Consider the following 23,096-nt stretch of genomic DNA (forward strand, 5'->3'; position numbering starts at 1 on the left):
GGAGGATTTAGACTGTGTCTACCAGCTGGCATGCGGGACAATGCAGAAGAGGCCCATGCTACCCACTGTGTGTGTGTGTGTGTGTGTGTGTGTGTGGTCTTCCCTCTACCCTTAGTTATTACCCACTCTAGTACTTTCAGAGGATTTCCAATAAAGCCAGCCTCCAGCCTCCAGCCTCCAGCCTCCAGCCTGCAGCCTGCTGAACGCACTACATTGGCCAACTACATAACAGTGTCCCTGTCTCTTATATATGACGTGGAGAAGGAGGGGGAGGTGGAAGCATGGGGGGGGGGGGGGGGGGGAGTGGAACAAGAGCGATCGTTCAGCCGGTCACATGACTGCTGTGGGACCAGACGTTCTGGTGTGTCCAGGCTGAGCAGGTTCAGGCCAGATGAACACCAGACCAGCACTGCAGCACAGCTGAGATCCAGAACCAGAGAAGCTAAGAGAAAACAAGAGGTGCCTTGAACGAGAGACAGAGTTTTCCACTGTCCATGAAACATTCATAACAACCTTTTATGAAAGTCTAGCAGGATTTACGCCATCTCCGCAAAGCACTGATCATCTCTCCCAGATCTGAGCGTGTGTGCTTGTGTGAGTGTGTGTGCTTGTGTGTGTGTGTGTGTTGTCTGTCTGTCTGTCTGTCCTGACTTGGCCACGTCTGCTGAGCCAATCACAGCCCTCCTTCTGGAGCAGACAAGCCCCAGCTGTCCTCCCGTTGGCCACAGTTGGCTGCAATGCACTCTGGGACAGTTCGTAATGGGAGACAGGAGCTTAAGGAACCCCCAACTGCCAAACCCTCTCTCCCTCTCCATCCCTCCCTATCTCTCCCCCTGTCTCTCTCTCGCACACAAAGATTTGGTTTATTAATTTGCAAAGCAAAGCTAATTCCCATTTCTCACTCTCTCTCACTTTCTTCATATGCACACAAACAAACAAACACTCATAACGTCTGTCTTCCATCCACTCATTTTCCTTGACGTTCTGTGTGTGCGTGTTTGTGAGCAAGTGTGTGTGCGTTCGCCACCTGGCCTGCGTGGAATGTTCCGGTCTGTCATCGCGTCTCCGAGGGCCAGTTTCTGGGTTTGCAGTGTTTGTTTGACACACAATCAGCCGGTGTTGAGGCTGGGGCTTAGCTAATGGCTTTTTAATAGGCTGAGGAGCCGGGGGCCCTCGCGTCTCAGAGCACCGGACAGGACAGTTGCTGCTTACACAGCCCGGCCACTACACTTAAATAACATCCCAATCTGCTCCTTGATCAGTGTGTGTGTGTGTGTGTGTGTGTGTGGGGGGGGGGGGGGGGGTATGTACGTGTGTGTGCCCGTCTTTAACAACAGCGAGCCACAACGGACTGAGGCCTCGAGCACACAGCAGTAACGATCGGATTTGGTTCAGTAAACAAGATCACTGGCTTGTTTGGTCAACGTGTTTGTTAGCTCAACCTTTCAATAAGACCACTACGGCCTCCAGGACCTGACTGACTAACTTCACAACATCATGAAAGGAGAATTATCCACCGTGATTAACAAAGTCACAGGGCCACTGCGCTTTCGAGCCAACTCGGACATCCGTGTCAGTTTACTGTATACACAAATACATCTCAAAACATCTTGTGGGTTGACATAACACAGACTTTATCAAACTGTTGAATTATTACGATGAGTTTCCGATTTGGTAAACGCCAGGATTCACTGCATTTAACGTTTATTTCTGTTCGAGGCTAACTTAAAGTATAACTGTCAGATAACCAATAAAAGCCTATATGTAATAATGAATGCTGTATATGTTAATTATGAGTTATATGTCAACTTTTATTATTAATAATATGGCTGTTATCAATTATATTGTTGCTAATCAGTATTATGCAACAGGCCCAATTATCAAAGCAAAATGTACAGCAAGCAATTACTAGTTTGCGCAATCTAACTGCAGTTGTTAAAACTTTGAGGTCTTCGTTTGAATGAGATTTAGGCGTGTGATTTAGTTATAACTTAAGTTTGGATAAATTACATTCTGTCCACAAATTCGTTTGATAATGTAAAAATGAGAGTCAAATACGTGGATGTATTCAACACAGAATTGGGCTATTCTATACAATGAAATGCGTTCCAATGTTTCATGTTTCTAAATGGTTAGACTAGACTAAAGTAGGCCTAGCCTCAGAAATCAGAAAACATCCGATTATTTAAGTGTATCTATCAAGGCTATTTAAAGCGCACAGTCGGCAAGTTTTGGGGGGTACAGTGCAGGCTATTGCACTGCACTACCTTTTCTAAACTGAGACTTTAGACTCCCTCTCCGTAAGATATTCATTTTATGTTTAAATTCAGTTAAATGTTTAAATTCTCACGTTGATGTGCAACAAAATCATTATTGCCTGGTTTCATTCAGTTCACTGTTAGTGAGCAACCACACGCTCATCAATTTCTTTTTTGAGGCGCTCTGGTTTTAATCTCCTGAACGTGAAATAAGGAGAAACTTGAGACATCGCCTTTCACCACAACATAATCATATCCAGGTATTCAAACTGGCACCACAGACAATCGCAGTCCACATCAACTGACAGTCTTAATAGAACTCTCAGGTTCTAACCATTGAGATACCACAGACGAGACCGATAATCGCCTTCAACCGAGTCCGTCCGTCGATAACGAGGCGGTCTTTCTTACCTTGAGCGGCTCCGATGTTCACGAGGACCAAGACAAGCATTCCAGGTGTGGCGCACATTCGCAGCAAGTTACCCCACCAGCCCTATTCCAGTACCGCGGTTTGTCACGGCTCCCCATGGTACAGACGAACGCCGCGTAAAATCTCACTCCTCGACGAACAGATCCAGCTGTCTTCAGATTCTACTTAAGTATGGACCCTGATGTTTCTAAGGTAGCGGCTTTTCCGGTCATAAAACTCGCTCTTCAGCGGAGGCAGGTTAGGAACGGGGGGTGGGGAGGGGGGGGAACAACGGGTTCAAGAGTTCCCAGAGCTCGAGAAAGCACTGACTCGTTGTCGGCGGCTCCGTGAACGGAGAGAGTGAAATGCCACCGCCCTCAAGCTATACGGCTGCTCTCCTCTTCACAACTGTATAAGAAAACCCACAAACAGACGGGGGAAGAAAAATCCGGTTAGAGCTGTACAGTTGTAGGCATATATTTGAAGAATAATCTATTTGAATGCGCCTTTCTGAGTGAGGGTCATGTTCGGGGATTCGCCTTCTCCAAGTAGCCTACACTGTCCACAGGCTCTGTCCTCGCGCGCAGAGTTCACACAGTCCAACCGTCAACTCCGCTCCTCGCCTCGCATTCTACTGCCTCGCGCTTGGAGACGGTGTGGAATTCCTCCTCTAACCACGTTTCGGTAGCCAGCACCGCTCTTACCGATGTCTGCCCCCTTACGGCCGTTTCCAAGACCCGGACTGGTGAACGGAACGGGATAATGCGTGAATAACTTCCCTGTCTTGACCCACGGCGGATTTAGAACAGGGAACGTAGCCAAGGGCTACATATGAACATGTTCGCTGTCTCGTGGTGACAACATGAGTGACACTCGCTCACGGGACATGTTTTATTCAAACGGCTTGCGCAGAAGATATCTTAGCCTATATTACACATTCACTTGTAACAATGTTCCAAAATCCATAAAATAAACATAGCCTATGATATAACAAATTAATTTAATATTCGAACAGGCCATTTGTACATACAGATAATCTTTATGTAAATACTCTTTATTTATTTGTGATATTTTCGTGTTTGACGAGGTGATAAGACTAACGGGCGTGATGCAGCAATCTAGAACAATATTGTCAGCTACAATCAAGTGCCATACGTCTCCGCGACCTCCGAGATCGCTGCAGTAGCAATCTGCGCGTCAATAACAGTAAATAGTGATTGTAAAACGTGTGGCGGCTGTGTCAGTCTAGTGGATCTGTCGTCTCTGTGAGAGGCTGTGTCCCAACGCCTCGCGGGTCCTATAAAGGGGTTTTATCCCACCATTTTTATAGGACATGGAAAGCTGTAACTTAGCTCGTGCTGGCAGAACAGCACTGCTGTGGTTGGCTGAGTGGAAAACGGTTGGAATAGGCTACTTTATTCATGAAAACATCCAGTTGATATGCGGTTTTTCTATGGGATGAATCAGTTAAACTTGTGGCTCAGTGTAAACGACTGCCGCCCCCACAGTGGAGATGGCAGATAGTTTGTGATCATTCTGGGTAATCTGGTGTTATAAAAGGTGGTCAGTTGTGTGTGTGAGTCAGTGGACCTGGGGATGAACCCAGGAAGCATGAGGACCAGTGACGCAGTGACACCTGTGACACACACACAGATAGGCCTATACGCAGACACAAACAGACCAAAACACACACACACACACACCTCCCCTGACTCTTGGGGGCTATAGCCTATATTTTGTTTATCTTATCCGTATCTTTTTCACTTTTTAATATTGGAATTTGAACTCTCTGATATTGAGCGCTACCGACGTGTTACATCATGAAAAAACTAACATTTTCGGGGTCCCCTACAGATTTATGGCCCCCTCATTCCTTCCCCTGCCTCTCCCTGTCGTGGAGGCAGACCGCACATCCTCACCAGGTACAGGTGCTACACTAGGGTGAAGCTTAATCTCTTTAAGTAGTTACATAATGGGCCGCTTGACATTTAATCAGCGAATAGGCCCCAGACAGGGAATAATCACATCTATAACTTCTAATCTAATATCTGGATTAAACTGGATTACAGGGTTAGGTTAGGGGTGGGTGGGGGGGTAGATAGATGCGAAGGAACTACTATTGAAAATGGAACGGAAATAACAAGCCTTTCACATCAGATGTAATTTGAGCTGTGTTGGAGTAAGGGATGAAAATGGAGAGGCGGAGGGATGGAGGGACGGGATGAATGGGAAGAGGCAATCTCATTCCTCAGATGACGATGGCTCCGTGTGACCCCGCGCTGTCCGGTACCTGGGCCGGGCTGGCATTGAAAACAAAGTTACATAAACAAAGTTTGAGGAAGTGGGGTAGAAAGAGAGAGATAGGAGGGGGGGTAGAAAGAGAGAGAGAAAGAAAGAGAGGGAGAGGAGGGAGAGGGAGAGGGGAGGAAGAGAGAGAGGGGGGGGGAGAGAGAGAGAGAGAGGGGAGGGAGAGGAGGGAGGCAGAGAAAAAACGTCAGAGAAGGGAGGAGCGAGAACTCATTGCAGCTAACAGCTCCATAGCTGGTATCTATCTGTCCCTAGAAAATACATATATCTCCAGATATCTCTAAAACAAATAAAACATGCGCTCGAAGGTTCTTCTGGTTCCGATACCAGGCTATGGCTCAACCCTCCATGTTTACTAAACAGTTTAGCAAACTTCCTCGGTCCTGCCTCTAGCTCCACTAGGCTAGTCCTACTAGCCAAGCGAGTGAAAACGTTTGCGTTTTCAACAGCTAACAACAGTTAGCATGTACCGCTCTAGCTTCGTTTTCCACAACGATATGGAAAGGACATTTCCTAACATCAGTATTTTGTATCGCATTGGCCTACAAAACGCTACTAGTTTCCAATGCAAAGCCGACGGAACGCAGTTTCAAACACCTGCTGAAGATAATTAGCCTAATAATAATATCCGGACTCCCAGGCCTAACTTTACTATCCATAACGATATTGTTGTTGACAAGCAAAAGATTGTTAAATGTTTGTGAGGATGAAGGAGAGGAGGAAGATGTTATGAGTTCACGTTATTGCAGGCTATATAGCTCTACGTTCATGTTGGCGTTTCGAGTTTGAGTTAGGTTTGGCATTTGGCCCAGCAATTCCCAACCTGTCCGCTAGGGTAATACAGGTGAGCCACCAAACCAATGAAAACTAAAGTATGAAAAATGATCTTGCTAGTCGTTAATGTTAACTCACACAAATAATGTAGGCCTATCTGTCCTATTTGTTCACTATGGATAATGTAATGTAGGCTAACATGTCTTTTCTTAGTTTCTAACAACAATCTGGAAACGGGAGAGATCTCCGTGAGGACGACCTGTTTATCGGTTGATGAAAAAAGCAAGAAGCTGCTCAATCGAAGGTAGGGTTAATAAGTGAGCTATATCTAAGGGTTAACATAACCTGTTATGGTTATTAAAAGGTTATTAAAACTAACTTCACAGGAAGTTCTAGACCTGGCAAAGTGGAAAAGGTCGAGAATGGCAATAGCCTAATGGATCCCATGTCATTTTTTACAGGAGTGGATTCAAACTGACTGCCGCTGGGTGAAAACATCATCGGTAAGTTATTTCCAGTTAATGATTTGTGATGATTAGGCTTGTCATATATATGCTGGCATCTGCTTTCTTGATCAATAGCTGTGTTTGTTGCTGCTTGTGTTGTAGACCGCCGTGTCTGCATGTTAATAACTTGTAGGCTAGTTTGTTGTGTAGTTTGTTGTGTTTGTAGTTGTTTGTTTTGTAGTTGTGTGGCTTGATTGTGTAAACCATTTGCATTCCTTTGCATGCGCCGCTACTTTATTCTGCCTTACTATTTAAATCCTTTATCTGTCTGAGTTTTGAGCAAATTCTTGGTAAAAATCCATGGCGGCGACCATGGTGCTGAAATAGCACACCTCATCGTAATCCTTGTTTCTGTCTGTTCCGCCTTTCCGACTCCGTTAGTTTCCGCTTGGGTCTGCCCTGTATCTCCGGACAGCCGGCTGTTAGGGCCCTGTGCAGGTCCTCGCCCCTCGGCGATGAGTCGTCAGCTCCGCGCGCCTGCAGAGAGGGAGGAGAGAGAGGAGGAGGAGGGGGGGTACTGAATTGTTCACTAAAAACATCTAAACAGGCCTAGATGAAAACACGCAATGGGAAATTGGAAAGCTTCTACTGTTGGGTATGTGCACCTATAAGGCATCACGTCTACCCTATAGGCCTACGGTGTTCTGTATACCTGTGTTCCCAATGAGCACCAAAATCTGTGAGTTTCGTTATTAATGTCCCTGGGAACATGCTATGCATTCCCGCCTTATGCCTCTCCTCATGCATGATTGATTGTGCCCGAGCGCCACTGAATCCCCACTCCACCGGTTTTGCGAGCCTGGCGCTATATTAAGTCTACACTGCTGGCCGCGCGACGCGTCTCTCTCCCGTCATTTAATGCTCGCGTGGAATGCCTGACATACGTGGCCTTCGGCCGGGAAACTGGAGATTGCAGGTGACATGTCCGCGTGTTCCCATGATGTCTGCATTTAGCTAGACCCTTCCTGTTGTCGTAACGGGAGACCTCTCTCTCTTTCTCTAGCTCTAGCTCTCTCTCTCTCCCTCTCTCTCTCTCTCGCTCTCTCTCTCTCTCTCTCTCGCTCTCTCTCTCTGTTTTCTTTATTTAAACGACCAGGCCTCCTGGGTTTTTAAAAGCTTTATTGACAAGACAAGGATGTGACTTGCACTGCCGCCTCACAGCATGTTCTCTGCCCGGTCCTCAGGTGTTTGATCTCCCCGGCCTGCTGTCTGTGTGGAGTTCCCATGTTCTCCCTGTGCTCACCTGGGGGGGGGGGGGGGGGTTATAGCTTTTATCCAGTGATGGAAGGGGTTGGGGGTTAGTATCCAGACTTAAATGCTCTAACCACTAAGCTATCCCCAGTGACAGTCTCTCGCCCGTACAGGGTTGGGGACACACAGGAAGAGTGAACATGTGACTCGATAACAATGGCCGCCAATTACTTCCCTCTCTGGCCTGTCTAGACATCCTAATCCATACACAGACAAAAACATCAACAACACATTGATTTTAGAAATATATTAACGCTACTCCAAACCCACATTAGTTCTGTAGGAACTGGCTCCATGGATCTTTTATTTTTGTGTGAGTGTTTGAGAGAGAAAGAAAGAGAGAGAGCGAGCGAGCGAGATGGACGGGAAAACACAAAGGCACACACACGCACGCACACACACACACACACACACACACACACACACACACACACACACACAGTCATCTCTCCAGTCCACAGTATTGCGCTTGAGTCTGAAGGTTGGAACAGTTTGGGTTGACTCATCCTGACTTGTGTATCTCCTGTGCTCGTCCCCTGACGCGCTGCAGTCAGGGACGACCAGGCTGCTGGAGAGAACATCAACTCTCTACTGTATCTCTCCTCCATCGTCGGACCAGCGTCCAGATCTCCACTCGCTTAATTTCCCGTGAGGCCTCACCGTCGTGTCTCCACTCTGACTGACGTTTCAATTTGGCCGGGCACATCTCTGCTCCCTTCCACTCCCCCTCAGACACGGTCACTGTAAGCTGCTACCTGCCACCTGACAGAACCGCCCCGCCCTCGCAGGCAAACACGTGGGATGAGTTTGATCTATGTCACCCCGACACGACGAGATTGCTGAATCATCAGCAAAAGAACAAACGGGGAGTCGAATGAAGCGCGCCATAAGTGTGGTTAATTTAGCATGTGAGCTATGTGTTTCACCCTGGTGTTCCTGCACCTTTACTGTGTTGCTTCCAGACAGACGGTCTCTGCGCCCGGTAATAGGTGACTCATCAGACCAAGTGGTTTTTGATTGGTTCATTACTTATTCATGCACAATCGCGGACCTCAAACCGTACTTAATTACATCTCTGGTTCCGGCGGTGACCAATATTGATGTAATTAAATAATTATGAGCTTGCAGCAGCATCTTTGCAGTGTCGTAGCGGGATAAAAAGATGTTTTATGAATATAAATTAAAAGCAGATTAAGCTGATGTGGTTGTGTGTGTGCCTACGAGTGTGTGGCTCTGTGTGTGTGTGTGCATGAAGGCCTTGTGTGTGTATATTTGTGCGTGCATGTACACAGGTGTGTACCACTGTGTGTGTGTATATGTGTGTGTGTACGAGTGTGTGTGTGTGTGTGTGTGCTGGCGAGCTTGTGAGCAGAATACTATTGTTCTGATTACGAGGCTGTGAAGGACATCTCGTAAATGTCTTCCATAATCAATGAAGAAGCCTTCGAACATCCTCTCTGGCCCTCCAGTGAATACATTAGCATGTTGACGTTCGCTTGTTTGTGTTTATTTGTTATTGGATAAGCAAGATTATGGTCATTAATCTATTACAGTAATTTACAGTGTTTAGGGAAAGGCTTGTCCCCTAGTTAATCTGCGTAATTCAGAGTTGTCTTGTGGCAGATGTAGTGTGTGACCAAAGGAGGCAATTACATGATCGGGAACATCTTGTGATCTGTCCTTGTTCAATGTTCTTCCTGGTGACATGATGAAACTGTGTGTGTGTGCACATGTGTGTTCGCGTGGCATACAGGAAACAGAAGCCTTTTTAAGTTCTATGAGATGAAAGGTGTGTGTGTGCGTGCGTGCGTGTGTGTGTGTGCTCCAACACATTAGCTGTTCCTAACATGGTGCTGGTACAGAGCTTGTGTTGACAGGCTAAAGAGCTGTAAGGTCAGAGGTCATGTCGACCCGCTCTGCTGTCACCTTCTGAAACCCCTTTACTGATCTGCATCAAACAGAGGAGGGGGGAGGAGAAGAGAGGGGAGTAGAGAATAAGAGGAGGTGGGAGGGGAGAAGGAGGAGGGGAGGAGAAGAGAGAGGAGTAGAGAATGAGAAGAGGTGGGAGGGGAGAAGGAGGAGGGGAGGAGAAAAGAGAGGAGTAGAGAATAAGAGGAGGTGGGAGGGGAGAAGGAAGAGGGGAGGAGAAAGAGTTGTTGAGCGGATGAAGAGAGGAGAGCTGGAGGAGACAGAGTAGGTGTTTGAAGCTGTGTGTCTCCTGTGGCTGTCGGGGGGATTAAGGGGGATTTGGAGCGAGGAGCAGCGAGGAGGAGGAGAGACTGGAATAACGCTAGCAGGCAGGAACTTCCTGCTGAGAAGGAAGGGGAGGGGCTGATGTACCCCGTGTACTGTTGTCACCACCGCTCCATCCCCCTCACACACAAACACACAGCTACACACACACACACACATCTACACACACACACACACACACACATCTACACACACACAAACACACATCTACACACACACACACAGATTGACAGCCCCTCCTTCAGTGTCCCTGATCTTCAGAGCAGAGGACTAATGCCACTGTGGTAATGTGTTCACTTGTCAATACCGCCCTCCCCTCCCTTTCCTCACTCAAACACATTAGCTGAGTCTAGGTGAGGGGTGGTGTGTGTGTGGGGTTGTGTGTGTGTGTTTCTATGTCTATATGTGTGTGTGTGAGGAGGGTGGCAGTCAAACAGTCAAAAGGAACCAGCCAGTCAAGCAATGAAACAGTCAGACAAACCCAGTCAAGCAGTCAGAAGAAACAGTCAGAAAACCCAGTCAGGCAGTCAGAAGAAACAGTCAGACAAACCCAGTCAGGCAGTCAGAAGAAACAGTCAGACAAACCCAGTCAAGCAGTCAGAAGAAACAGTCAGACAAACCCAGTCAGGCAGTCAGAAGAAACAGTCAGACAAACCCAGTCAAGCAGTCAGAAGAAACAGTCAGACAAACCCAGTCAGGCAGTCAGAAGAAACAGTCAGACAAACCCAGTCAGGCAGTCAGAAGAAACAGTCAGACAAACCCAGTCAAGCAGTCAGAAGAAACAGTCAGACAAACCCAGTCAGGCAGTCAGAAGAAACAGTCAGACAAACCCAGTCAGGCAGTCAGAAGAAACAGTCAGACAAACCCAGTCAAGCAGTCAGAAGAAACAGTCAGACAAACCCAGTCAGGCAGTCAGAAGAAACAGTCAGACAAACCCAGTCAGGCAGTCAAGCAATGAAACAGTCAGACAAACCCAGTCAGGCAGTCAGAAGAAACAGTCAGACAAACCCAGTCAGGCAGTCAGAAGAAACAGTCAGACAAACCCAGTCAGGCAGTCAAGCAATGAAACAGTCAGACAAACCCAGTCAGGCAGTCAAGCAATGAAACAGTCAGACAAACCCAGTCAGGCAGTCAAGCAATGAAACAGTCAGACAAACCCAGTCAGGCAGTCAGAAGAAACAGTCAGACAAACCCAGGCAGTCAGAAGAAACAGTCAGACAAACCCAGTCAGGCAGTCAGAAGAAACAGTCAGACAAACCCAGGCAGTCAGAAGAAACAGTCAGACAAACCCAGTCAGGCAGTCAGAAGAAACAGTCAGACAAACCCAGTCAGGCAGTCAGAAGAAACAGTCAGACAAACCCAGTCAAGCAGTCAGAAGAAACAGTGACGGCCTCCTCCTCCTCGGCCGTTAAGTTGCTCCACCTGGGCCCGGGGGTCTCTTCCCCTTTAAGAGGACGTCGGGAGAGAGAGGAGACCCTTCCGTTTGTCCGCAGCACGCTTTTGTTTTGAGTTGTGGCAACCTTTTGACTTTTGTTAATACACCTTCCAACACTGCTCACTATCATGAGTTACTGACTTACATACTTCACCTTTGGTTATGTTACATTTCAATCAGGAGAGACCTGGGATAAATGAAGGATGTTTATTACAGAATGATAAATGTACTATAGTGTTTGGAGCTTAGACCCCACGGGGAATTATATAGATCAACGGGCACCTGCCCAACATCCGAAGAAGAATCCCCCACGGAGTCCAGACACTGGTGGCGGCAGCCAACGACCAACGAGTCGAAGAACAAGGACGTCCTAGTTCTTGTTGAAACAGTCAGACAAACTCAGTCAGGCAGTCGTACATTCAGTCGGCAAAACGGTCACAAATAAAGAAGACACCTCCGTCGCCGTGGTGACAGATTCTGTCTGTTGATCTTAGCTGTTGTTCTTGTTTGTGTGTTTCTGTTAAACGGTCTTCACAGGAAACACTCTCTGCGTCCTGTAATTGTGTTGTCTGACTTGAACAGGCGTTTGAAAAGCTGTCGTGTTGAAAGCCGGATGAAAAATTCAATTTGAACTTGATGAAGGAGTTAAGAAAGGAGTGATGGAGAAAGGGAGATAAGTGAATAGAGAGGGAGAGAGAGGGAGAGGGAGAGGGAGAGGGAGAGGGAGAGGGAGAGGGAGAGGGAGAGAGAGAGAGAGAGAGAGAGAGAGAGAGAGAGAGAGAGGGAGAGGGAGAGGGAGAGGGAGAGGGAGAGGGAGAGGGAGAGGGAGAGGGAGAGGGAGAGGGAGAGGGAGACTGTGTTTTGTTTGTGTCAGCATCGTTTGGTGGAGGAGAATAGAGGAGGAATATCTGCCTGTCTGCTTATCTGGCCTGCTGGGAGATTTGAATATGACAGGTCTGTGTGTGTGTCTGTGTGTGTGTTTCTGTGCACGTGTGTTTTTGTGTCTGTGTGTTTGTGTGTGTGTTGAGATATGTGTGTGCACCTAGCAATGCCTTTGAACATCAAGCTTGATGCCCTTGCAGTTTGATCAAAAGAGATGGCACTGTTTCATTACTTACACATTGAACACATCTGTGTTGAACTCTGCGTTGCCAGAGGGCGTGTGTGTGTGTGTGTGTGTGTGTGTGTGTTTGGAAGTGTACATTTGTATAAGTGAATAACTGAATGTGTATGTGTCAATGTGCGTGAGTGTATTTGTTACAAAAAATATATTTGTTTGTATGTCAACAAGTAAGTGTGTCTAAATGTATATCTGTATTAAAGGATGTACAGTATGTTTACATTTGTGTTTGTGTGTGCTAACTGCTGCTGGTGTACTAACTGCTGGTGTGCTAGCTGCTGGTGTGCTAGCTGCTGGTGTGCTAACTGCTGGTGTGCTAGCTGCTGGTGTGCTAACTGCTGGTGTGCTAGCTGCTGGTGTGCTAACTGCTGGTGTGCTAGCTGCTGGTGTGCTAGCTGCTGGTGTGCTAACTGCTGCTGGTGTGCTAGCTGCTGGTGTGATAACTGCTGGTGTGCTAGCTGCTGGTGTGCTAGCTGCTGGTGTGCTAGCTGCTGGTGTGCTAACTGCTGCTGGTGTGCTAGCTGCTGGTGTGCTAGCTGCTGGTGTGCTAACTGCTGCTGGTGTGCTAGCTGCTCTCCCTGAGACCTGCAGTTGGAAGTGAGCTGCTTCTGGAGAACCCTGGTGGGACTCCGTCTCCAGAAACACAATTTGCTAATGTAGACGAATAATGTTGAGTGGAAGAGGGAGAGATATGGAGGTGGAGAGGGAGAGATAGGATGGAGAGAGTGGGAGAGATCGTGAGAGAGGGAGAGACGGAGAGAGCGAGCGACAGGAAGTCACGAAAAAAAGAAAGCCAGAGAGAGCGAGAGAAAGAGAGAGAGAGAGAGAACAAGAGAAAGAGAGAGATGAAGCACCAGGCCACATCCAGGTATAGAATAGAGAGACGTAGCCTGTGAGAGTGTTACCTTGTTCATTAATCATTCAAGCCCAAAGCAGACATTCCTATTCTGCCCTGATTAATATATTTATCAGCAACTAGCCGGGCTCTCTCTCTGTCGGCTTGTGCTTTGTGCACTTGGGGTCCTGTTAAGAGGACTCTGGGAGAAGGTTAATTAGGTCTTGTGTCAGCAAAATGGCCGGCAAGCACATAGCTGGCCAGGATAATGCCTGAGGAAAAAGATAAATAATCGCAACGAGAGAGAGAGAAAACAGGAGACAGAAAAAATAGCGTGTTGTGAGCGAGCTAAAAGAGAAGAGTTTTATAACCAGTAATATAAGAGTGTCTTGGCTCTGAGGAGGAACCTCCAGTAATGTCACTGGCCACAGTACATTACAGTCCTTCACAGTCCAGGGTAAAGGTTGTTTTGCTGGAGTAGAACCGGTTCAAGCAGGAGTTCCTTTCAGGAAGACGTTGCAGAGATCCTTCTTCAGAGGCCCAGGCTGCAGACACACAGACCACAACATGACTGGACTCACTGTTCTCTCTTTGAGGAGCCGAGGTTACAGTGTTTGTAAATGTGCATTACTGCAACAACAAAATCGTATTGCACAACTCAAAGGGGCAAAATCAATATTGCCACGAAGGTGTGTGTTTGTCTGTATGTAGGTGTCTGTGTGTAAGCGTGTGTGTAAGCCTGTGTAGGTGCACAGGTGTGTAATTCGGAAGCAGGATGAGACTTCAGAAGAACCAGATGACACATCTCTCCTGGGTTCTCTTTCTCTCTCTCTCTCTCTTTGTCTCTTTATCTCTATCTCTCTCTCTCTTCCTCTCCCTCTCTCTTCTCTGCTTTCTCTCTCTCTCTCTCTCTCTCTCTCTCTCTCTCTCTCTCTCTCTCTCTCTCTCTCTCTCTCTCTCTCTCTCTCTCTCTCTCTCTCTCTCTGCTTCACTTCCTCTCTCTCTCTCCTTCTCTCCTCTGATCTCCAGCTGACATTAGAGAGGCCAATTTAACACTTCTGTCTATTCACTGTTTCTTGGCAGGAGGGGTGAGTGTAGGTGTGTAGGTGTGTAGGTGTGTAGGTGTGTAGGTGTGTGTGTGTAGGTGTGTAAAGGTGTTTGATGGAAAGGATGTAGATTTCCCCTACAACTTCCTCCTTCTTCCTGGTCCAACCTTTGTCCCGCACACCAAGCTTGAACCCCCCCATCCCAACCTCCTTGCTACCCCTCTCTCCCTACCCCCCCCCTCCCCCAGCCCCACCCTCCTCACTACCTTGCATGTGTGTGTGTATGTTTGGGAAGTGTTGTGTGCCTGTGCAGACTGCTAGCCCACCATCCAGTCCTAGCTGGAGGGGCCGGACCAGATGGCTGACGTGTAAACACTCAACAATATAAACAAGCAACCTAGTCAACAGTGTAAACACAACAAGACAATCTTTAAATAAGTCCCAGTTCTCCCCCAAACGACTGAGTCTATAGAGAGTTGTTCAGAGAGGATGTCTTCTGTTTCAGGTCAACTGTCCTCTCTAGTTCTGAATCTCTCTCTCACTCTCTCTCTCTCTCTCTCTCTCTCTCTCACACACCATTTTCTAAATTTTTTGTCCTCTCTCTGTTTCTTCATTTCTCCCTCCGTCCTTCTCCCTCCCTTTCGAGAGAGGGTGACAGCAGTGAAAGGAATGGAGGGCGTTGGGAGGAAGATAAGATCTTCCCCCCCCCTCTTATCCAAGCTTCGTGACCGTGTGTTAATCACTAACACCCTGGCCCTGACGGCTCGGCCCCCCTGGCTCCTGGCCTCCAGGGGTCAGGGGTGAAAGGTCAGGGGTCGACGGCAGATAAGATAAGTGGAGGCCGCTGTTAGAGCTCAGGAACAATAGCTGCTCAGTCCGTGGCAGACGCCGGACAGGACAGACATAGGAGGACTAGCGTAGCGCCGCATAGTAAAGTACAGAACAGACACAAGCTGCAGAAATAGTGTGTAATGCAGTGAACAGCATAGTATTGTGAGGTCAGTGTGATAATGGGTTCATTGAGCAGAAGGGTATGTGAGCCTACGACCTCTGGACCTGCAGTTTAATGTTCTACCACTGAGCTCCACCCAAAAGCATAGAATGGTACAGTGTATATCATTGTATAGTATAACATAGTATGTAGAGCGTAGGACAGCACAGGACAGATAGAATAGTGTCCAAGAAGGAAACTAAATACTGTAACAACTATGGGGTTTAATATAGATTTGTTTGTAAGATTTGAGAGTAAGTCCCTGACCATATCCCCAGTCTTACGTAATAACAAACACAGGAGTCTCCGTGCAGCTCTGATGTCCACAGACGTGATGATTTAGTCGTGCAGCATCCAGCTCGTGCAGAACAGGGCTCATTGTGACGGCGTGGACGTAGCCGTGCTGCTGTTTACCTCCTTCTGTAGCGGGAGTTGTCGCTACCTCGTAGAGAGAGACTCGTATAATGAACCATTACTTTTAACTGCAGTGTTTGGTTCGAGGTAATTAGATTTGCGAGGTGAGTCAATGATGTAGTCGGGTTGTATTTGTGTGTGTGTGAGAGTGTATGTGTGTCTGCGTGTGTGAGTGTGTATGTGTGTGTGTCTTTGTGTGTGTGCGTTGCCCCAGGCCTGTATCTAGGACCACCAGAGATGTTTCAGTGAAGAGAGTTTCTGTTGATTCAAACCAGAGAGTGAACTCTGACCTATGACCTCTCTGACCTCTCTGACTCTCAAACAGGAAACGGAAATGCTCCACCAGGAAATTGATTTATACTTCAGCTATAACCTCCTAGACGGATAAAGGGGAGGGGAGGAATGGAGTGGAGTAGAGGGGGGAGGAGAGGAGAGAGGAGAGACAGAAGGAACCCTAACTGTGCAGGAGAGGAGTGATTCAAGAGAGTTGGAAAATATAGAAAAGGAGAGAGAGAGGGGGGGAGAGAGAGGGGGAGAGAGAGCACAGTTGGTATGAAGGGCCCACAGTGCCTAGACAACACAAAGCTTTGTAATTAGATTCAGTCTGTCTCCTCTCCAGACCTGCTAGCCTTGCCCTGATTGCAATCAACCAGAGTGCTGGACAAATTAGATTACAACTATACAAGAATCAAGTATGTTGTCCCTGTGTGGGGTCTGTTTCTTCATTTATTTCTCTCATCCATTGTTATCGTGTGAATAGATAAATAGATGGTGTGTATAAGTAAACAAGCGGATGAGAAAGGAGGTGTGTGTGGTGTGTGTGGTGTGTGCGTGGTGAGTGGTGTGGTGTGTGTGGGGTGTGCGTGGTGTGTGGTGTGTGTGTGGTGTGTGTGGTGTGTGTGGTGTGTGTGTGGGGTGTGTGGTGTGTGTGGAGTGTGTGGTGTGTGTGTGGTGTGTGTGTGGTGTGTGTGGGGTGTGTGTGTGGTGGGTGTGTGGTGTGTGTGTGGTGTGTGTGGTGTGTGTGGTGTGTGTGTGGTGTGTGTGGGGTGTGTGGTGTGTGTGTGGGGTGTGTGGTGTGTGTGGTGTGTGTGTGGTGTGTGTGGTGTGTGTGGGGCTGGCTGAAGGTGGGGGAGAGGAGAAAGGAAGTATCTTTACTGAAAGCTACTCTGTAGAACATCTATGAAGTGGGTTTTTAGCGGTTTAAGTTTGTTTATTAAACATATTTTATCGCTGGTGTAGAGTTCTGTGATGTGTAGGACAAGTCAACCTTGAGAAGGATGAACCGGAAACAGGAAACAGTAGAACTATGTAGATGGACAGAACAAGCCATGAACACATGTGCACCTCTGAGACACACACACACACACAGGTAAATTAACCTGGAAATGAACCAATGTAAAAAAAAGCTCTGTGTAATTGAACCAGTGGAGCACCAGACCACACGGTCCTGAGCCAGACTCTGCTACTGGAGAAGCCTTCATCTGTTCCTACGGCTTCCTCGCACACTTCCTGTCTGTTGCCATGGTTTCCACACCACCCTGACAGCTTGATGGGAATGGCCACATCCATAATATCATCCTCAGCCAGTAGTGGGTTATATCTGACCGTATTAACAGAGAGGAGACTGGAGAATCTTCCAACTGTTAATGAAAGCAAACACTGAATTAGCAGAAGTCTCACTATCACACATGGGCCAACTGTACTGGGAACATCTACTGTACTGGGGCTCGTTCCCCCGGCTCTCCAGAGCCTCACACAGAGCTGTGTCCCACACCTCCACCCAGACTGGAGCTGAGCAGGCCAGCAGCCCCACACCTCCACCCAGACTGGAGCTGAGCAGGCCAGCAGCCCCACACATCCACCCAGACTGGAGCTGAGCAGGCCAGCAGCCTCCTGGCTTGGCTCATCTTTCCCATTAATGGCAGACACCCCAAACAGATGTACGCATTAAGGCAGATTAAGAGAGAGAGAGACAGAGGGATGGTGTTGTACTGTGTTTGTTGGTGTGTGTGTGTGTGTGTGTGCACGTGTGTGTGTGTGTGTGAGGATAGAAAATTGAAAAAATAGATTGAAACACCAGGGTATAAGTGGGAGATATAGTGAGAGAGATAAGATAACTTACAGCAGTAAGTTTAGGGGAGTGAGAGAGGGAGGGAGAGAGAGAGAGGGGGGGAGAGAGAGAGGGAGAGGGGAGAGAGGGAGAGAGGGAGAGGGGGAGAGAGAGAGAGAGAGAGGGAGAGAGAGGAGGGAGAGAGAGGGAGAGAGAGGGAGAGAGGGAGAGAGGGAGAGAGGGAGAGAGAGAGAGAGAGAGAGAGAGAGAGAGAGAGAGAGGATGAGAGAGAGAGAGAGAGAGGAGAGAGGGAGGGAGGGAAGGAGGGAGGGGAGGGAGGGAGGGAGGAGAGAAAATAAGTGAGTGAACACTGAAGAGGATTAACTCCCCTGAGTGTCAAAAATTCCACACACACTACACCAGAGACACGCACACACACACCCTACACCAAACACACACACACACCAAACACACACACACCCACACCAGTGACGTGGACAGATGAGCAGGTACTCTACTGCAGTATCCGGAGGTCCTGATTGGCTGACAGGTCACACGATGGTTCAGAACTTACATCACATCTTGTTACTGTCCACTGATATAGACTTTACCTAACTGTGTGTGGGATGTGAAGAAGTCTCCTGTGTGTGTGCATGTTTATGTTTACAGATGTTGTGTGTGTTGTGTGTGTGTGTGTGTGTGTGTGCGTGTGTGTGCGTGCGTGCGTGTGCGTGTGTGTGCGTGTTGTGTGCTGTGTGTGTGTGTGTGTGTGTGTGTGTGTCCACCACAGTTTGTGCCAGACAGGGAAACACGTGTTTACCTCATTAATGGCTTGTGGCTTGAGGGGGACAATATGCTTGGTAACACACACACTCACACACATACAAACATTTCCTTCTAGATATCTCCAGAACAGCAGCAGTTCCGCCAATGTGGAGATGCTCGAGGGAGAGAGAGACAGAGAGAGATAGAGACAGAGAGAGAGAGAGAGAGAGAGACAGAGAGAGAGAGCGAGAGGGAGGGAGGGGGGAGAGAGGGAGGGGGAGAGAGATAGACAGAGAGAGAGACAGAGACAGAGACAGAGAGAGAGAGAGAGAGAGAGAGAGAGGGAGAGGGAGAGGGAGAGGGAGAGGAGAGGGAGAGGGAGAGGGAGAGAGAGAGAGAGAGAGAGAGAGAGAGAGAGAGAGAGAGAGAGAGAGAGAGAGAGAGAGAGAGAGAGAGAGAGAGAGAGAGAGAGGGGGGGGGGGGGGGGGAGAGCGACATGTTTAAGGTTTCTGTTGAACATCTAAACTGTCACTATGCTCCTTACCTGGGTATATGCTGAGGTTAATCAGTACTGACTCTTTCCAGTTGAAGAGCCTGAACATGAATCTGTCTGGATGTTCAGAGAGTTGAAACAGATTCATCATCAGCTCCTCTTACCCTGAAACTGCAGCCAGCCCCAGTAGACTGTGTGTGTGTGTGTGTGTGTGCGTGTGCCCAGCCACCCCAGTTGACTCTTCCTGTTTATACAGCTCTAATCAATACTGCTGTGTGTGTCTGAAACAAGGTCTGTTCTTTCTCCTCTTATCTGCTTTAGATTAAAACAGAAAAAATTAACCATACTGGGAACTCCCTGCAAGTCCACCCCCACACACACTATACACACACTATACACACACACTCCATCCCCACACACACTATACACACACACTCCATCCCCACACACACTATACACACACACTCCCCCCACACACACATACTTCCCAAACACACACACACACACACAGTGGCAGCCCCAGATCCAGACACACAGCCAGTCCCATCAGTGTTAAGGAGCGTGAAGCTGATTACATGACTAAGAGCTCTCTGCTTCAATGGCAGCTCAACCATGATTCACATCCCAACACAAGACACGAGCATGTGCAGCGTTAGAGACAATACAGGCTCAAACTGTGCTCTGGTCTCTCATGTTGCAGATGCTGCCCCCCCAGCCCCCTGCCCCAGCCCCAGCCCCAGGGACACCCCCGCCCCACCCCAGGTGGCTGCAGGAGCTTATCATCCTGTGGGGGGCCAGGGGGACCCAGCGGGGGGGTGGGGGCTTGGTGGGGGGGGCCTGGTTGTTGTCCTATGTCCTTGGTGCAGAAGATAAGACGTGTGTGTGTGTGTGAGAGAGATCAATAATCTATCAATCAATAAGGGCGTGACACCTTTAGTTTCCAGACGATAAACGGTTCAGACAAGAAGTTTTTCCTCCAACTTGGGTTTGTTTTTACATGTCTTTCAAACTTAGAGGAGATAGTGAGTGTGTGTGTGTGTGTAGGTATCTGTGTGCTGAGTGTGTGTGTGGTGTTCCTTCCTGTTCCTCGTGGCCGCGTGCCGTGGCTGTGGAGAACGCGCAGCTGTGGTAGACTGGGCGTTACCGTGACGGCGTTACCGTGACCGGCGTTACCGTGACGGCGAGGTGACGGGCTGAGGCGTTTGTTTTGGTCGTGTTGTGAGTCAGTACCAGCGGGGGGGCGGGGCTCAGGTGATTACTGTCCGCCTCCGACGACGACGACAACGTTTCCCGGGATCAGAGAGTCGTCGGGAGCCCTTACAACACCAGTTCTACCAGCTGGGCTAACACACGAACATCTTTTTGTTCACTCGGAAACTGACCTGTTTTCCCAGTGAATAGAAGCCGGATCAGAAATCGCACGGCTCCCCAGCGGAGAAAAGAAGAGGGGGACGGAACAAACGAAAAAAGACTTTGTGGAGGATGGAGAGACGATGCCAGGAGGCAGATTAGACTCCTGACACGTTCCCCATCCTCCATCTCCTGTCCCTCCTTCTATTCTCTCCTTCACTTGCTCTTCTCTCCTTCCCCTCCTCCCCCTCCTCCCTTTATCCTCCCCCTCCCTCTCTCCTCCCCCTCCTCCTCCCTCCTCCCTTTATCCTCCCCTCCTCTCTCTCTCTCTCCTCCCCCTCCCTCTCTCCTCCCCCTCCTCTCTCTCTCTTCTCCTCCCTCTCCCCCTCCTCCTCCCCCTCCTCTCTCCTCCCCCTCCTCCTCCCCCTACTCCTGCCCCTCCTCTCTCTCTCTCTCCTCCCTCTCCCCCTCGTCCTCTCTCCTCCCCCTCCTCCTCCCCCTCCTCTCTCCTCCCCCCTCCTCCTCCCCCTCCTCTCTCCTCCCCCTCCTCCTCCCCCTCCTCTCTCCTCCCTCTCCCCACCTCTCTCTCTTCCCTCTCCTCCCCTTCCTCCCCTCTGACAAGCTGATGTTGGTTATTGTCTGAACCATGTGACTTCATGTTTAAAGTTGCAATGCAAAACATTGATCTGCTGGGTTTATGTTCCTGCAACCTGCCCTTAAGAGCAGACACCTGATCCCACAATGCAACAGGAGGTGTGAACTACAGCCTGGGGGTCGTGGGTGGGGGTGAGAGACTGAAAATCATGTTCATTAGTGGTGTGGGGGGGGGGGGTGTTGACATGGGTGGGGGCGGGATGGTGGGGGCTTACAGGACACAGCACACCAGCTGTTCAGCTACGTTCAGTTTGTTTGTCTGCTGTGGTTTCTTTAGACTTACGAGAGGAGGGGAGGAGGGGGGAGGATGAGGAGAGGAGAGGGGAGGGGGGGGGTGAGGAGGGGGGAGGATGAGGAGAGGAGAGGGGGGGGGGGTGAGGAGGGGGGAGGATGAGGAGAGGAGAGGGGGAGGGGGGGGTGAGGTGAGGAGGGGGGAGGATGAGGAGAGGAGAGGAGGGGGGTGAGGAGGGGGGGAGGATGAGGAGAGGAGAGGAGGGAGAGAGTGGACATCAGTACTACAGAGACACACCTGGAACTCCTCTCCTTTCATCAGATCAGAGTCAGGAAACAGAACTCTGAGAAGCCTGTCCAGGTATCCGGCCTGGAATGTTCTGACGCCTCAGATTGAGAATGTCCGCTTGAGGTGAAGCGAGATGAATCAGAACGACAGGCTAGATAACTCCAGCTCTAACGATACCGCCTATGAATGTAGAGCAGTGAACAGTGACCCTTCAAAACCCCTCTCATTTACACATTTTTATGCTTTGGAGTCCGTTTGCTTCAGTGAGATCAAGTACACCACCACATCAAACATAGCATCGCAACATACACATATATCCACACACATCTCAATACATCATTTAATGTCAAACTTTAACAAACGGTTTGACAATTCAATGAAACACTGAGAGGAGAATGTTTTATTATATATGAGTCAGCACCTCTGTCGGTTTTTTTCGTTCTCAGAATAAAAGCTTGTATTTCTTATTCTGAAAGACCATAATCGTACACGTGGTAGCTAGGCAACCGTAGATGTGCAAAGAGAAATACAGTAGGTTTGATTTCATCCACTAATATAGAACCCAGACTGCCATTTGCCTGGGAGAATACACGCTGATATCTAGATATGTGGTATACTCAAAAGACATACCTATATATGGACATTACATATCCATTTAATAACAATTTCTTTCTGAAAACCTACATCACAAATATACAAAAAGGCAAAAACATATTGGAACAGCAGGGTAGTGAGTCAGGGTGTGTGACGCCTGTGAAATGAGAGACACGAGGGAGGGGAGATGAAGGAGGGGAGAGATACAAAGAGAGAGAAGAGAAAACATCGATATAGTTAGAGTTCAGCGTTGACACGTTGTGACTGACAAACACATGCTGAAGAACTCCACTGATGTGTTAATGATCCACCTCACTCTGACAAACACACACACGCACACACACACACACACACAGGCACACACGCACACACACACACAAACATACACTCCTTTCCCACACACACACAATCCTCTCCCTTACACATACACACACACCGGCATACACACCCTTATACGCACACACACAGGCATTCACACACACTCACACACACACACTCACACACTCACACTGTAAAGGTTGGAGCAGCAGGAGAGACTGAACATGAATTCTCTCTACTGTGCCTGGAGTCGAATCACTGTGCCTGGAGTCAAATCACATTTGCAGCGGCGTAGCATTTCTCAAATATAGAATTCTACATCCACCATAGTGTCTCCAGGTTCACCCCACCCTGTCAACTTACATTAGACTTTATGAAGGACAGAGGGAGTCAGATAGACAGTGAGTCAGACTGAGTGAACGAATCAGTAAAACATGTGAGTGTTGGTAAATAAGTGAATGAATCCCTACATGAATCAACAAACAAGCCAGGCACAGCAGGATATGAAAGTGTAGCATTGTTCAATCTTCAGATGAAACTTCAAAACCCAGTCATGTTTTTTAATAATTATACAACAGATTAGCTCAGTTACTGTCTACACAGTTGGTAATCATAAATTCACAAAATTGTAGAAGTTTTAACAACCAGTTGGATAATTATTTGGTTTTAAGGGGCGACAGTTTGCTATCGTTCGGTTTTAGCTGACTCAGGGTTTCCGTTGCCACAGGCAACGGGTTGCCGTGGGTCCCGTGA

The 23,096-nt window shown here is 48.4% G+C and overlaps 2 protein-coding genes across 2 annotated transcripts in view; both read right to left on the reverse strand.

Annotated features, from left to right (window-relative positions):
- Positions 1-23,096, reverse strand: part of smad4b (SMAD family member 4b) — a 236,616-nt gene that overhangs the window by 144,405 nt on the left and 69,115 nt on the right. The gene's annotated exons all lie outside the window — the stretch shown is intronic.
- stpg2 (sperm-tail PG-rich repeat containing 2) overlaps positions 13,637-23,096 on the reverse strand; it is a 62,309-nt gene continuing 52,849 nt past the window's right edge. Inside the window, exon 11 of the mRNA XM_062454049.1 lies at positions 13,637-13,693. Coding sequence (XP_062310033.1) covers positions 13,637-13,693 — 57 coding nt within the window. The remainder of the gene's footprint in view (positions 13,694-23,096) is intronic.

The sequence above is a fragment of the Osmerus eperlanus genome, chromosome 28 (assembly GCF_963692335.1).
Source record: "Osmerus eperlanus chromosome 28, fOsmEpe2.1, whole genome shotgun sequence".
Lineage (NCBI taxonomy): Eukaryota > Metazoa > Chordata > Actinopteri > Osmeriformes > Osmeridae > Osmerus > Osmerus eperlanus.